This window comes from Paramormyrops kingsleyae, chromosome 2, assembly GCF_048594095.1.
Source record: "Paramormyrops kingsleyae isolate MSU_618 chromosome 2, PKINGS_0.4, whole genome shotgun sequence".
NCBI classification, from domain to species: Eukaryota; Metazoa; Chordata; class Actinopteri; order Osteoglossiformes; family Mormyridae; genus Paramormyrops; species Paramormyrops kingsleyae.
The window spans coordinates 36,662,442-36,678,573 of NC_132798.1; the positions used below are offsets into that span (position 1 = coordinate 36,662,442).

The 16,132-nt window shown below is 38.5% G+C and overlaps 1 protein-coding gene and 1 long non-coding RNA gene across 7 annotated transcripts in view; one reads left to right on the plus strand and one right to left on the minus strand.

The window, feature by feature from the left end:
• Window positions 1–16,132, minus strand: part of smtnb (smoothelin b) — an 89,048-nt gene that overhangs the window by 53,825 nt on the left and 19,091 nt on the right. Inside the window, exon 1 of one of the 6 annotated variants that reach the window (XM_023796066.2) lies at window positions 3,494–3,526. The exons of the other annotated variants lie outside the window; for them this stretch is intronic. Within the exon in view, the coding sequence (XP_023651834.1) occupies window positions 3,494–3,511 (18 nt within the window). The 5' untranslated portion in view covers window positions 3,512–3,526. Of the gene's footprint in view, window positions 1–3,493; window positions 3,527–16,132 lie in introns of those variants that run through there. 6 annotated transcript variants of the gene reach the window in all.
• Window positions 680–15,959, plus strand: LOC140587636 (uncharacterized). The gene is made up of 2 exons (XR_011989305.1): window positions 680–1,490; window positions 15,101–15,959. It is a non-coding gene; the product is annotated as an uncharacterized lncRNA (long non-coding RNA).

Consider the following 16,132-nt stretch of genomic DNA (forward strand, 5'->3'; position numbering starts at 1 on the left):
GATTTGATCTGTAAATTTCAATATAACTATTTTTGAAAGGGTTAGGACCTGATTTAGGAAAAAAGCCATATGTCCATAGCAAAACCATTGCAGCAGGAAGTTGTATAATAAACTTAACACATTTCAAAGTAGTCATGAACGTATAATATTTATTGTGCAAATCTGCAATTATAGAAAAAATATGAAAACATTTAAAGTAACTTAATTGGTTTTTATCTTATATTAAAAACACAGCTTGGTTTTGTAAATTGCAAGTAAGCAGAAAAAAAGACAGAACCAAAAGCTACAAAATTAATACAATTACACTAGTGTCATAACTCCATCTATATTAGTATGACCATCTCTCCCATAAAGGTCCTGCACGGGTTCGGGTACCCGACAGGTGACCCGCAAATTTTCATGAAACGGGTGAAAAATATTCTACTGTGCGGATACGGGTTCGGGTCTGGTCGGACGCAGGAGGGCCCGGGTCTAAATTGCGGTTTTCAAAACATCATGTGCCAACAAAAAATACCCTAGGGCTATATTTTAATGACACACAAAAAATCCCTGCATTCAAGATGATAAAACATAAAATCCATATCAGTTTATGCCTGCACGCGCATTCCCGGAAATCTCTCACTTGCATTTTCAAAAAACGCATGCGATCTCCTGCAGTTATTCGAAATGAATGCTGAGGAGTTGAAAAGAAAACTAGCAAGTGTAGAGTTTAAAGTTGTGGCCAATAACTCCACTAAAATGGAGAATTTCGGAGTTCTCAGATAACGAAAACAACTCTTTTGACGTCTTGTCTCGGTGGAGAGAGCATGAGCGTTTGTTTCCCAATATTGCTCATATTGCGAGATCTAGTCTTGCCACCCCGGCATCCAGCGCCGCAAGTGAGCGAGATTTCTCATGCGCCGGAAATGTCATCCAGGAGCGAAGGAGTTAGCTGAGGCCATCAACTGTGGACGATATCCTTTTTTTACACAGTAATGGGTGATTCCTGTTTTGGGCCACATATTCATGTCCTCGTGTGTAACTGGCTGTTATTCTTTTATAAAATTAGACAAATCTTTATAATAAGCCTATTTTATTATGTGTTTCGGTGTTTCCTATTGCTCTAACAAAGATAAATTATTTAAAAAAAAATTTTGCATCTCCTTAAAGCACCATTTCTCTGGAATATGCGCTTATTTTAGCATGTCCCAAATGCAATGTATTCAACTTCCTTAGTAAATATAAACTATAAAATTATAAAAACCAAAACTTATTCTTTATTATTTTGATAGACTAGGGTATAGCCTACTACCTTTAGAGAAAGAAACAAATCTGGTGAAACTTATTTTGTTTTCTGTAATTATATAATATATTATATGTCCCCGCATTCGTTTCCCGCCCTGTGAGCCTCTATAGTTTCTCGGCTCCCTAAAAAGATTACAAATCCATACAGCCATTTCCAGGAAGTGACATCATTTGTTTTTTGAGGGAAATTCAACTGGAAGACTAAGGTAAGCTTTAACTGTCACTATGTCCTGTATTTTTCTCAATGTTATATTACACACCGGTTTGAGGCACCCTTAAAGTTCCACCCTGTTAGTATATATTATGGGGAATATTTATTGGAAAAAATATTTTTTAAAACATGTTAAAAATAGCTATTTAAATGCTGATCAGCTGTAGAGTGTGTGCCAGCAAAATGTTGCTCACTGAAAGAGCTAGAGCTAAATTAGCTAGAAATATTCCACCCTGTTACTGTAGGTTCCACCCTGTTAGGCTATATATGGGATATGCAGCCTACTGAGTAGAAATTGTACAAGAATATTTATTATTTTCATTAAAATGAATTCCATTAGATTTATTATTTGAGTGTATTTCTTAATTATTTATGTTACTACAGTGGTATTATTATTAATAATAATGAATAATAATGGCATAATCAAAACTTTGGAGGTTGGTTGGTATGAAATGTTCTTAAATAAGTGAATTCTATCTATTCCTATGTATTTTGTGAATATTATTATTCTGACGCTATTCCAGACATTACAGTAGGTTAAACATGCAGGAAAATGAGGGAGAAATCATTGGCTATGTTGAATCTGAATCTGCTTGTTAAGAGGCCTACTCGGTTCCACCCTGTTATATTCTATTCCAGCCTGTTAAGCAATGATTTAAAAAAATATTCTAATCACAACAGTAAGTATTTGGTATATTTGTATATTGTTTTGTTAAATGAGGTACATATAATGCATGTACATATACTTTTATTTCTAATTAATAAAATTCCTCATACAAGACAACAAAATGCATGGGGACAAAAAATGCACAGATTCCATTATTCTGACATTGTACTCTTCATAAAATTAAAACTGTTAATGCTACAAGAATGAAACTTTTATCATAGCAAAAGGGATACATTGTATTCCAGAAAAGTTCAGTATTGTTTGACTTGTACATTATTTATACTCTGTGATTACCATGTACATGTCCCTAACAGGGTGGAAAACGTCTGGAGAAATATATACAAAAAACATCCCATAATTATAATATTTTCAACCCCAGAGCTTGGCAAACATACATTCCTCATAGTTAAGTATAGTATAGTCCTGACAAAATGTTTGAACCATAAAATACAATCATTCCAATTTTCAGAAAACAGACAGCCAAATATTTGGTCCGAAACAGGAATCACCCTAATATAAAGCACCGCATCAAACACTATAGTCTTCGCCTTCGCGTAGGATTTCCAATCGGGTAATCAAAGGAAAATGGACAGTGCACGTAGGTAGCCTATAAAACCCAATACTGTGCAGGGTAGCCTAATGTACATTTTATATAATATTAGTTTTATTAAGACATTTGATTGTAAGCTGGTAAGGCTATGTGTGGGCATGGCAATATCAAACAGAATTTGGAGGTAGGCTACTACCGTTTGTTTTGCTTATTATTAGACTGTTATTAAGCAACATTTACATCTGGCTATGCCTTGTCGTTTGTTGTGGCAATAAACTTTTGTCTAATTTTGGCTATCTGATTTTCATTCGGGTGCGGGTCGGGTGTCGGTTTTTATTTATAGTGGGTCGGATCGGGTGCGGAATTTTATTTTATTTCTGTCGGATAATGGTTCAGATACGGGTTTAAGTATGACGGTTACGGGCGGGTGCGGTTTGTCAAAATCAGACCCGTGCAGGACTCTGCTGCCAGGTGCAGCAATAATCATATAAATAATTTTATATAAATCATATAAATAACAAATTATTTATTATTTGACGACTTGATTAGGTCATTTTTGCGGGCGAGGAGGGGAAATTTCTGGGGTAGACATAATAGCATAAACGAAAAGGCAATTACCATTCATCTACATTAAATAATTTTTGAGCATTCCCAGCCCAAAGATTAACCCACCAAATAACACATAAAACCTAAAATAACAGAAACATACAGTAAAAGCAGGAATATGATAAATACACAGCCTGTATAAAGTACAAGGCTGTAACAGTGTATTTTTACTTACCAGAATCAATATAGTCATGCATCACTTAATGACAGAGATGATTTTCGACAAATGCTTGGTTGGGTGATTTTGTCTTTGTGAATACCTTAGAGTGTACTATATTCCATTTACCTTGAGGGTCGGAAGTTGGAACTGGAAATGATGTCACACCCGAGTTAATGGCAGAGGTCATTTCTGAGAAAAGCGTTGTTACATGGTTTTGTCATTGTGAGAGCATCATAGAGTATACTGCATTCCATTTACCTCGGAAGTCAGAAGTCGGAGCGGGGAATGAAGTCACACCCAAGTTAACCGTGTTCCAGTACAAGTCATAAAGCCATTTATAGCAATACCAGTTGATAAGACATTGCATGGAATTTTGCGCATACAAACACCTTCAAGGTAATTGGAATGCAGTATAATGTCTTGCGCTACAATGTTATGGTGGTAACGACGTTACTATAGACGAAATGGAATTTTTTAGCTCCATTATAATCTTATGGGACCACCATCGTACTTCCGGTCTGTCATTCTGAGCGACCAGAAAGAAGCCAGGTAAAAGGCGGAAGTGACATTCTAATGCCAGAGATGACCGTTAACTTATCCAACAGTTTCTCATTAATCAGAGGATGACATCAAGTGAACTTCAAAAGGAACAGGAAACATTAAGTGCAGGTGTGAAGTGCACTGCTAGGATAGTTTGTATCAGGCTCCTAGAAGCAGGACTGAGGTCCCATAAAGCAAGGAAAAAGCCCTTCATTAATGAGAAACAGGGAAGAACCATACTGCAGTTTGCAGAAAAATATGTATATTCACAGACACACACCCATAAATTGAGAAATGAGTGAAACAAAAGCTGTGCTGTGGTCCTTTAATTTTTTCCGCAGCTGTATAGGCTATATAAGATTATACAGTTATAAAATATAGTGCTCTGGGACTGTTGTTATATGCCAGAGTTTTTCTTTAAGCATAACCTCCCAAACAACTGGTATCAGTGTCAGTTTTCAAAATAATTCGCTATCGCTATCAGCCAGAAATATCCTTATCGGTGCATCACTACTTAATTTACAAAAGATACTGAAAACATATAATTTTGGTTATATAACTCAAGGTAGCAGTATCAGTTTTACAGAGGAATTAATACAATTTACTGTTTTACTTACTAAGAAATTGCTGGAGATTTTGTATACACTATCAGATCAATATGTGTAACCATTTTAAACCTTATATAGGGGTAACACAATGCATAGCACTGTAGCGTCACATTCTCAATTCTGCACCTGCTGTGTGTGTGTGTGTGTGTGGACTATGTTTTTATTACATTGCGGGGACCAAATGTCCCCTACAATCTAATAAACACCTGTTATTTTTACGTTTTGAGGACCATTTTTCAGGTCCCCACAAAGATCTGTGAATGCAATCAAAAAACTAAAAATGCCAAAAGTCTCATATTTTGTTTGGTTACTTATGGTAAAGGTTAGGGCTGGGTAGGGGTTAGTTGTCATGCTGGGGAGTTTTCCCCATAGAAATGAATGGAGAGTCCCCACAAAGATATAATTACAAACCTCTGTGTGTTTGTGTGTCTGTGTGTAGAATTTGCATGCTTTCCATTAATTAAGCGGGTTTCCACTGGCTGCTCCAGTTTCCTTCTGCAGTTCAAAGTCTTGCAGTTTAGATAAACTGATGTCTCTGAATTGCCCTCAGTGTGTGCTTGAGTGTGTAGCTTGTAGGGGTGGCACGGTTCACAAAACCCACGGTTCGGTTTGTATCACGGTTTTAGGGTCACGGTTTTCGGTTCTGTACGGTTCTTGTTATTTTTTCTTTTAATCTTTAACACTCCAGAAATGTACTTCAGCATATGATATATAGCCTAGCTTAATTATCCACAATTTAGGATACAGTATTAAAAAAGCTATATCATGTAATCATGCATAAACTGAATTTGACTTGACTTAAAGCACATTATTAAAATTATTAAACATTATTAATCCCAGAACAGTAATAAAATAAAAGTCTTGCCTTAACATAAATGCTAAAAGAATAGATCGCTTTAATCGCTATTACAGTTGGGTATGGGCATGCGGTCTTATTTAGAAAACATACAAAAAGAGACGCATATAATGTTTAATCATTCGTTTTGTATTTGTCCGGTCCACGGGGTTAATTTAATTGGGGATCGTTAAAATGATAAATCACCTATCTTGATTAAGCCTGATTCGGTTCGTTATATATATATAAATATATATATATATATAACGTGAAAAAAATTGGTATTCATTATATTGAATGTTCTTGAGTAATCGATAAAATCCAGTTTCTGTGTATGTACAAGACATCAATCTGTAATAGTTCAAAATATGTCCAGTTGATATGTCTAGTATGATCATCTGGCAATAGCCTGTAGGTCTGTGTGGTCAGACACTGCAATAAACAGAATTTTTAGGAACATGGCAAATGTTCACATTGCAGCATGGAAGCAGGCTCACTGTTACAACGCTGACCGGGGAAGCAGAGGCGAGGAGACCTAGGATCGGGGGAATGCGGGGTTTAATGAGCAAAAGGAACACAGACGAGCGGTAAAGCAGAATTGCAATATAATGACCGGACTGGAGAAAGAAACGGAAACGCGGACTAAATACAATGGAGTAATGACAAATTTGACAACAATCAGGAACAGCTGGTAAACACGGGGAATCCACACAGGGTTAACGAGGGGGCGTGGCACACGGAAAGAGCGGCATGACACTCACTGGAGTGCTTTGTCACAGATAACTTAATTTTCTTTAACAAAGTGCCTAACCGCACATTAAATAAAGTCACACAACAAAGGCGCACAACAGTGTTCAGATGTTGTGCTATCGGTTGGCTGAAATTTAAACGTTTTCTTCAGAGACGGTGGTAACGCCGAAAACACGAGCTAAACGCAGCAAACGAAAGGCTACCGGAAATTACTTAGCTGGCTGAACTTTTACCGGAACTACGTCACAACGCTCTGTGCATATAGCCTATTCTTTCGCGCGAAAGGGAAACACACTGACGTCACATACGGGGCATGAGGCTACATTGCGCATGTCATGAACCGTCGAACCGTGCGACGCATGCATGCTCCGAACCGAGACAAGCGAACCGAACGGTTCGGTTTTTTTTCATGAACCGTGCCATCCCTAGTAGCTTGCAGTGAACCCAGAATACCCCCTACCTTGTGCCCTGTTCTACTTTGGACAGGGTCCAAGTGACCCTATGCTATTAATGTAGGGTCATCGTAGATTTTGGGACAGGATGGTTGTTACAGACTTGTTTTACTATAACAATTTGGGAGTGTACTAAACTCCCTTTGGGACAGGAGGAGTAAACGGTAGATTGCAGTGGTTAAACCGAAAGGGAGAGGCCATGACTATAAAAGGACAGTAGAGTGCAGGGGGTGAGAATACTAGGACTCTCACTCATTCCACACATTCCTGCTGACTCACAGGAGGAACTCAGCAAAAGTAGGCCAGAAAAGTGATGGTGGTCACAGAGTATAGATATTACACAGAACTGTGGAGACACATTCTATAAGCAGCAGCATGTGCTTAACTATTACATATCTTAATACATGAACACAATATTCCCCTTTTTATGGAGGGTATTTTGTGACAATATTCGACACATATACTGTATGTCATTTAAATGACTGTTTATACATGTCAAGTAATAGTTATTTAAATTTAATTTAAATATGTAAGTACACGAAAATCACGTTATATATGGGGTCCATGGATTGTTTGCTACTATCTGACGTACAGTACTGTGCAAAAGTCTTACGCAGGCAGAGAAAATGTTTCAATTATCCTCGTGTTGGTGTATGATATTGTTCCTGTCGAAGTGTGTCAGCGTAGCCATTTCAGAACCTCTGCTAAAATCACCCCAGTATTTGCAGCAACCATCCAGTGCAGCCATGTATTTTTTGACTTGGCCACACCTCATACAGCAAGTCAATCTGTCACTGACTTTTTAAACCAATTTATTTAATTATTTAATTGAGCTGTTGGTGAAATTTAACAAAATCATGGAATGGCTGAGGTGCCCCTGAGGAGAGGTTTGGGAACTGAAGTGGTGTTCATCTAGCCATCCAACTAGATATCAGGAACTTTTTAGAAAATAGAAGAAATTATTACTAGTTTTTATTGTGTTACTCTTAATTTGCACATGTTCTAATGTTAAATTGTGTTTTTTGTTCACTTGCTACCCAGATAAACAGCTTTAAACATTTCTTTGGACTGCCTAAGACTTTTGCACAGTACTGTAGGTCTTGGAGCATATCACCAGCAGATATGGGGGAAACGTGGCCATGATGTTTATGACTTTTATCTTTATGTCATGAGCGAGGCTATGTAGTTGGGTTAGTTAGGGGAGTTTATTTGAGATTTTGGGAAGTTAGGAAGCTTGTGTAATACACAGTGATTTAGGAACTGTTCATCTGTAATGGCTTTTTTCCTAAATCAGGTCCTAACCCTAATTATCATGATTGCCTAACAGTTAAGACAGGATCTGCAAGTTAGGAAGTTTCTGTAATACGGCCCCAGGACAGAACAGACAAAATGCAGTTACAAATGAGAATTCTATCAACTACGCAAGATCGATCTGTTGTAATTTAGTTTTCAATATAACCAATTACATGTTCGGTTTTGTTTAGAGCATGCCCTCGGAGTTGACAGATATTTTTAATGGCTTTAAATAACCACGTAAATTACGGCTTTATAAATGATCATTTAAATTACATTTATCTACTGAACATTGTCACAAAACACCCTCCATAATTTTCCACTTATATAACATATATTAAAACCCTACATTAATGTTTATTCTGATTGTTTTACTGAATTTGACTGTGTAACCAAGTGACTTGGTTTGACTTTCTAAATAACTCATTCTATGAGTTATGCTATCTTTGGGACACAGCTAAGCTGGGATAAAATCTGTTGTAAAACTGCTATGATTAATTGGTGAACAACATTTATGGATTCAGGTGGGATATCCAGTTCTGCACTTGGATTCAGTGATTATTTATCCTTGTGTTGGTGTAAAACTATGATATTATTCCTTGTATTTTGTATACAGCCATGTATTTTTTGACGTGACCACTGGCACACCCCATACAACTATTCCCCATAAGTGCAGGTAGGGCTGGGCGATATGACTGAAAACTGTATCACGATATGAGTGTTTCATATCGGTCGATATCGATAATTATTGACATTTTTTATGACCCATTTAAAATAAAGACCAGGAGAAAAATATATTACATTTAAACATTTTTATTTTAAACATGTCAACAACCATGGAAAATAAAGTGTTTTTAAAATATGTGCAGTGTTTTGTAAACATAAATAAAACTGACGTAGACTGAGATACAGTACATCTGTAATATAAAAAAACAAACCTGATACAGTACAGTAACATTGTTTGAAATATAAAACCTGCAGAAATATGAAAAAGTAACTCTTCAAGTTATTCTTACTCTAATCATACTTGAAGTTGAACTATTCAAGTATATTTTCAGTCCAGGTTTTGTGCTAGGAAAAGACACACATGCAAACACTAACGAGGAAGACGCGATACGTAGGGAGCCGGAACCCGGAAGTGCGCCGTAAACACAGAGAGGAAAGAGAGAAGGGGAAACAAAAGACACGGCAGACTCGAAACGAAACACGGGATACGCGAAAAACCGGACAACATGACACATACAAACCGAAAGGATACAGACCTATAACTTAATATTCAGGAGACGGGGGGCGAGCGGCGTTAGGGAAGGGCGAGGCGACCGTCACAGTGATTCACAAAAAACCGGCAGAACTTCCATAAAGCAGTTGTTTTGCTGTGCTACGACCATTTATGACAGCTGCGTTTCCGGTGTTCCGGGCAATTCAGTTTCCCTATGTTTCCCCTGTCGCGCGCTGATTTGTACACGGTTTCGCTGTTGTTTTCATGTCTTTTTACGAAGCTCTTGAGGTAAACAAGCCACATATTTTAAAACATCACATGTTTTTTGTTTTTACTGATAATAAATGAAAGTATTTAATTCGCTGGATAGAGATATTTCTTGATGAAAACGGTATAGTATTTCTTATAAGACTATATTATGCGTGACGAACTACTGTATTCGCATGTAATACTGTACCTGAGTGATTTTCAGACATATTTGCCTAAATATTAGGAGAAACATTATTTCCTGACATCCAGGATATTTGGTTCCCCCCTGTTAAAACAGGTATACAGCAACTCTGGGCCTTGGTACTAATAACAATACAGTATTCACATGTAATAATGTACTTGAGTGATTTTCAGACATTTCACATACCTCTTTGATTTAATATTAGGGGAAACATTATTTCCCGATAGACAGGGGAAACATAGGGAAACTGAATTGCCCGGAACACCTGTTCGGATCCAAACTAGCTTCGCAACCTCTGTTTTCTTCCGACGAAGAATAAAAAATATCGAACGTTTTATCGAACACATTTTTATTGATATCGATCACGTGTCTATCGCGATACATATCATAATCGTTTTATCGCCCAGCCCTAAGTGCAGGTGTGCAAATTTTGACAAACTTCTCAGAGAACCTGCACAAAGCTGAAATTGCTACATTAAAATTACCATTTTAAAGAAGAATCACATCATTAAACCAGGGAAAAAACATAAAGGATTTAAATTCCTGACATGACCTATACTCATCCTGTTGTAGTGAATAAACTTCCAATTTAAGTGGCTAAAAATGAGGATTTATTAGGATATATTACTTCCTGGCCAAATTCTGAGTGGACCACATCCCTGTGTGTTGAATAGGGTTTGGTATCGTTTGGGGTTTTTTCGATACCGGTGCCAAATCGATACTTTTAAAACGGTACCGGTGCCAAAACGGTGCCTGAACCGATACTTTACAAAATCGGTGGACTCCTTTTTGCTACGGTTGGTATGACTGGGGCTGGGGTTATCCACACCGATCGTGCCAGCTGTTGTCCTCAAGCTGTCAAGCACGGTGCATCCGTCTGCTTTTAAGTTTATTCCGTGTACCCTCAAATGTTTCATTAGATTTGACGTGTTTCCCCCTTTACACGCAACTGCTGTAAACGCCGCGGTGTTGGAATCCTTTCTTGTGAAATATAGCCACACTTTCGACCGTTTAGTTTTAGGCATTTTAACAAAAGTTGTTTAATTTAGCAAGCTAAGATAGCGGTAGACCACCTGCTGCCGTCAGAGCAAGTGTAACGTTAGTTGCTGCATTCACGCGCATCTCGGATGGTCTCATTTCCTGATGATGTCATGTCTGTGTTGATGAATTTTATGCTTATTACAACTGTGTCATCATAGCCCCAGAGAACAAATATTTCAATCGACAGTTCAGGCATCTAAGTGGCACCGAAATTCACGTTTTGTTTCGGTCCGGTACATACCGGTTATATAGGTACCGGTGCCGTATTGGCACCGGTTTTCGGTACCCAACCCTAGTGTTGAAAAGGGCAAAGTTCAAGACCGCTGTATTTTTTTGGGGGAAAAAATTCATCACGTGAATTCACCATTATTATGATAGGAGAACTGTTGTTGAAGCATGAATGTAAAACAGCATAAACAGGGACATTTCAAGCGAATACTTAACACATTTAAGGGCACTCCCATTCAGCCCGTCTGATGATACATAGTCAAGGAGCCGCACTGAGCAAGTTCCAAGTTGAACAAACTGGCCAATCAAATAGCAAGCACCAACCAAGGTCAGACTGTGTTAAATAGATATTACTGATTGGCTACTGGTGCCATTTGAACTGAAAAAATAAACAAACCACAAAGAAACGGCTGTGGCTGGCACAGAAAGGCAATAAATGATGACGGTAAATATGACACACCTTTCACTGGAAGCCTGCCAATGTGAAATTTAAAAAACTAATGCATGCAAACCAGACAAAAGACTAAACAGAAGCCAATGGAGACACAGTGGCCATGCGGTACAATACAAAAGAACAAACACACAATAAGTCCAAACCATAAATCAACAAATTTTGCCTAACAGTCGTTGGTCCAAGACAAGGGCCATACTGTTGGAATAGCGGAGCTGCAAAACCCCACATGGCTGGAGGCCACTAGCAAGGCCATATCCTATAGTAAAAAGCTGGCTCTACTGAGCACCAAAGGACCAATCACTTCTACAAGTAGGATTTTTCTTAAGAAACTCAAAATGAATCTGCCAATGAATATGCCCTCTAAATATAATACAGACCCTACCACAGCTCAGAACAAAAATGGTTACACCAATGATATATTATAGTTCAAGACGAAGAGGGGAGAATTGCATGAATATTCATTTTAAACCAAAATAAGAATCAAAACACTATTTAACAGCTGAGAATATCCACTGTACAGTCAGGGTCATTGTAAAAGAATCACTGGTCATACATTAAGTGGTAAACCAACACAGCAGCTACATCAGTCATTCTAGTGGAAGAGTTTAAAGTCCTGGAGACAAGGATGGAATGAACAAAGAAGAAGGAAACAGGCATATGTCTGACAGTCATCAGTAGGGCTGCACAATTAATTGTAAAAAAATTGCTATATCCATTCACACCTGCGCGATCTCATTTCTAAATTACAACAGTTCATCTGCATCAGCTGAATCAAAACAGATGCTACTACTTTTCCCCAGAGTCTCAAGCATTCAATAATTCTGCATTCTCTTTAAAGGGCACTTTTCCACTTCAAGAAAACATCAAAAGTACGGTACTTCAAGGTGTTGGTTTTCCACTAGCATATAAACTGATACCGGCTCTGAATGACATCACAACGTGAGGCGGGGTATTTTGTACTGAATTCTAAAAATTCATCCTTGCTGTTTAAATCACTCCTAGATAAACGTGTCTGTGAAAAATTTAAGTTTCTCTTTTTTTATGTTGAACTTTTTTTTGTTTTACCCCAATATTTATTACAACAAAATTGCTATACTTAGAAATTTCCCTAGTATATTATGAAATACTTTATTTCTTTTTATGTTATCCTGATCTCTGGTTCTTTTGACCAGATCGCCGTTAAAGCTTGGGTCACTTTTATCCATACATCCATTATTATTATTTTTATTTTTTACCATTTATCATTGTTTTCTGAGTTTGCAACTATCTATGCAACTGTTCAAAACGGCAGTTGTTTTGCATTTCAGAAGCAGGCTATTTGCATAACCGATTAACAAAGAAGGCGGTTCAAGTCCCACCCTAAAGTACCAAAAAAGTACCCCAGTGGCACTTTTGGGTACCCTAACTGAATGGTCAACTGACTCTTTCCTTTCTTTTGTCAGAAGTTGATATGCTGGTCCTGGAACAATCATGTTTGGCACAGTCATGTTTTGTTGGGTTTCCTTTTGCAGTTTAATTCATTCAATATCATAAACAGAGAATCATGATCTCAATTCTAAGCAAAAAAATTATGATTCACATTTTTTCAGAATCGTGCAGCCCTAGTCATCAGCCCCAATGTTATCCAGTCTGATAGTCAAAGGCAAGGCCCACCTCTCTAGTTTATAGAGCACTAAGCAATTATATCTAGATTACTGTATTCCCAAAGGAAAGAGACTATTGTCGCCTTTATTGCGTTTTTTAATAATAAAATAACCACGATTAGACATACCATCACGAGCACGCCCACGGTTGCACACAACCACCAATCCTCTGCTAGTGCTAGTGTTATTAGTACTAATGATAACACCTTTGAATGGTTCACTCCTGTAGTGCAGACAGAACTCCTTCAGTTAATTTCCTCTTGCAAACCCACTACTAGCCTTGTTGACCCAATACCCACCAATCTACTTAAGGAAATTGCACCACTGATTAGCACTACATTGTTAAACTTGTTAAACTCATCTCTTAGTCTTGGATATGTTCCTAAATCTTTTAAAATGGCTGTCATTAGACCTATCCTAAAGAAACTAAATCTTGAACCTAGTGACTTAGGAAACTATAGACCCATCTCAAATCTTCCCTTCATTTCTAAAATTCTAGAGAAAGTTGTTGCTCACCAGCTGTCTTCCTTTCTTCAAGATAATAATGCTAACGAGCTATATCAGTCTGGTTTCAGACCCAATCATAGCACAGAAACGGCCTTAGTCAAAGTGATAAACGACTTGCTTATGGCTTCCGACCGTGGCTGTATATCGCTATTATTCTTACTGGATCTAACTGCAGCATTCGATACTGTAGACCATAATATTCTTTTGGACCGGCTGGAAACATTGATTGGCATTAAAGGGACAGCACTACTGTGGTTTCGTTCGTATTTAACTGATCGTTACCAGTTTGTCCATGTAAACAATGAGTCATCCATAGCCACTAAAGTAAGATATGGTGTCCCGCAGGGATCAGTGTTGGGCCCACTACTGTTCAATCTATATATGCTACCGCTTGGTAACATAATTAGAAATTACAGTGTTAATTTTCATTGTTATGCTGATGATACACAATTGTATCTATCTCTCAAACCTAGTGACGCATCCCAGCTCTCTTCTTTAGCCGACTGTCTGCTAGACATCCGTTGTTGGATGGCAAGGAATTTCCTCATGTTAAATACCGAAAAAATTGAGGTTCTTTTAATCGGTCCTAAGGATGCCCGCAATAAGTTTGTAAACCCCAACCCTAGCGGCCTCCCTACTCAATTTAAAACAGTGGTCAGAAATCTTGGTGTCCTGGTAGACTCCGACCTCTGCTTCAGTGCTCACATAAATAGCATTACCAGTACGGCATTTTACCATCTACGGAACATAGCCAAGCTTCGGAAGATGCTTTCCTTTCAAGATGCAGAAAAACTAATACATGCCTTTATAACTTCTAGATTGGACTACTGTAATGCCCTCCTTTCGGGTTGTCCATCTGGATCCCTACATAAACTTCAGTTAGTACAAAATGCAGCTGCCAGAGTTCTCACAAAAACTAAAAAATTTGATCACATTAGCCCTATCCTGTCTTCCCTGCACTGGCTACCGGTCAAGTTTAGGATTGACTACAAATTATTGCTATTGACCTACAAAACTCTGAATGGTCTTGCACCACAATATCTCAATGATCTTCTGGTCCCTTACAACCCTTCTCGCCTGCTTCGTTCACAAGGAGCAGGATATCTATTAGTTCCTAAAGTAAACAGGGCTACGGCAGGCTGCAGAGCATTCTCTTACAGAGCTCCGCAGCTGTGGAATGGTCTCCCGGCGGATGTGCGGGATTCAGGCACACTCTCGCTTTTCAAGTCTAGATTAAAAACGCACTTGTATAGCTTAGCGTATAGGAAACCTAGTTCTGGTTCCAGCTAGTCGCTCACTCCCAGTCAGACTAACAGTATGAGGTGATGAGCTGGGTGGGGATCGGTGTCATTGGCTTTGGATAAACTGATGCGTCAGTGCTGTCACTCTAGCTTTACACTAGAGTGCTGATGTTCAGGGAGTCCCCATGCCTGTGTTCTCGCCTGTCTCTCCCTCTTTCTCATGCTGCTATACCCAGATCTGCCGGAGCCTAGACGAATATTGCACTCGATCATTTTGCTTGCACTGCCTCTGGTTTCCTCAACTCTGGCTAATACACAATTTTTCTTACTTCCTCCCTCACCCCTTCTGCTGCCTGCAAGACAACTACCTCCACCTCCGGCAACTACCCTCCAACCTGCCTGCCCTTGGCTCAACACGATGCCTCGCCATCCTTCCCTGCGGCTGTGCCTCTATTAATCCTGCCATCGTGCATCAAGCACCCCGTGCCTGCACCGGTCGGCCGCTGCATTGAGACATATATTTCAACCCCTGTATTAGCTTAGTCATATCATCTTGTTTGTTTGACTCATCTGCCGGCCCCTGGAGGATGGGCTCCCCCTTTGGGTCTGGTTCCTCCCAAGGTTTCTTCCTCTTAGGGAGTTTTTCCTTGCCACCGTTGCCTTTGGCTTACTCAATGGGGGGTCCTTACGAGGCAGAAATGTAAAGCGCATTGAGACAATGTAATGTTGTGATAATGCGCTATATAAATAAAATTGAATTGAATTGAATTGAACTATTACAGGGATTCTCACACCCCAAATTACATTCTTCCTATTTGTACAGCCGGCCAGCATGATGTTAATATAGACATTGCGAGTTATACACCACAATAGTCAGCTGGACTGAGGCTGACCTTTGATGGTTTCAAATGCAATGTTATTTCAGGATTTTGAAAAATTGGAGATAAATTACCATCATATCACCCAAGCCTAATTTCCAGAAACTTTCCAGAATCTTTCCATGGAAAGTTAAGATAGGGAATTTTGGAAATATTCCAATTTGGTTATTGTGCTTTGTTGTTATTTCTAGGCTATAACAGGTGTTTTGTCTATAATAAATGAATCAGACCATTTCAATGAGCTGTGGAACTCCACGCCAGCTGTCAGATGCAGCAAAGAAAGCAAACTGTATGAATAATACAACACAGAATATAACTTATAAACAGTGTGTTTTGATGCAGATGATTATTTTTGGATGTTTTTAATACACATAATTACAAGCACTTGGTTACACAAAGACATCACTATTAGTGCTGTCAAGTTCGGCATCTTGCGATTCTGACGGTACCTGCATGATATCTGCGTCGAAGGGTTCATAAGTTATTGATTTTAAATTCAATCAATGAATTGTGC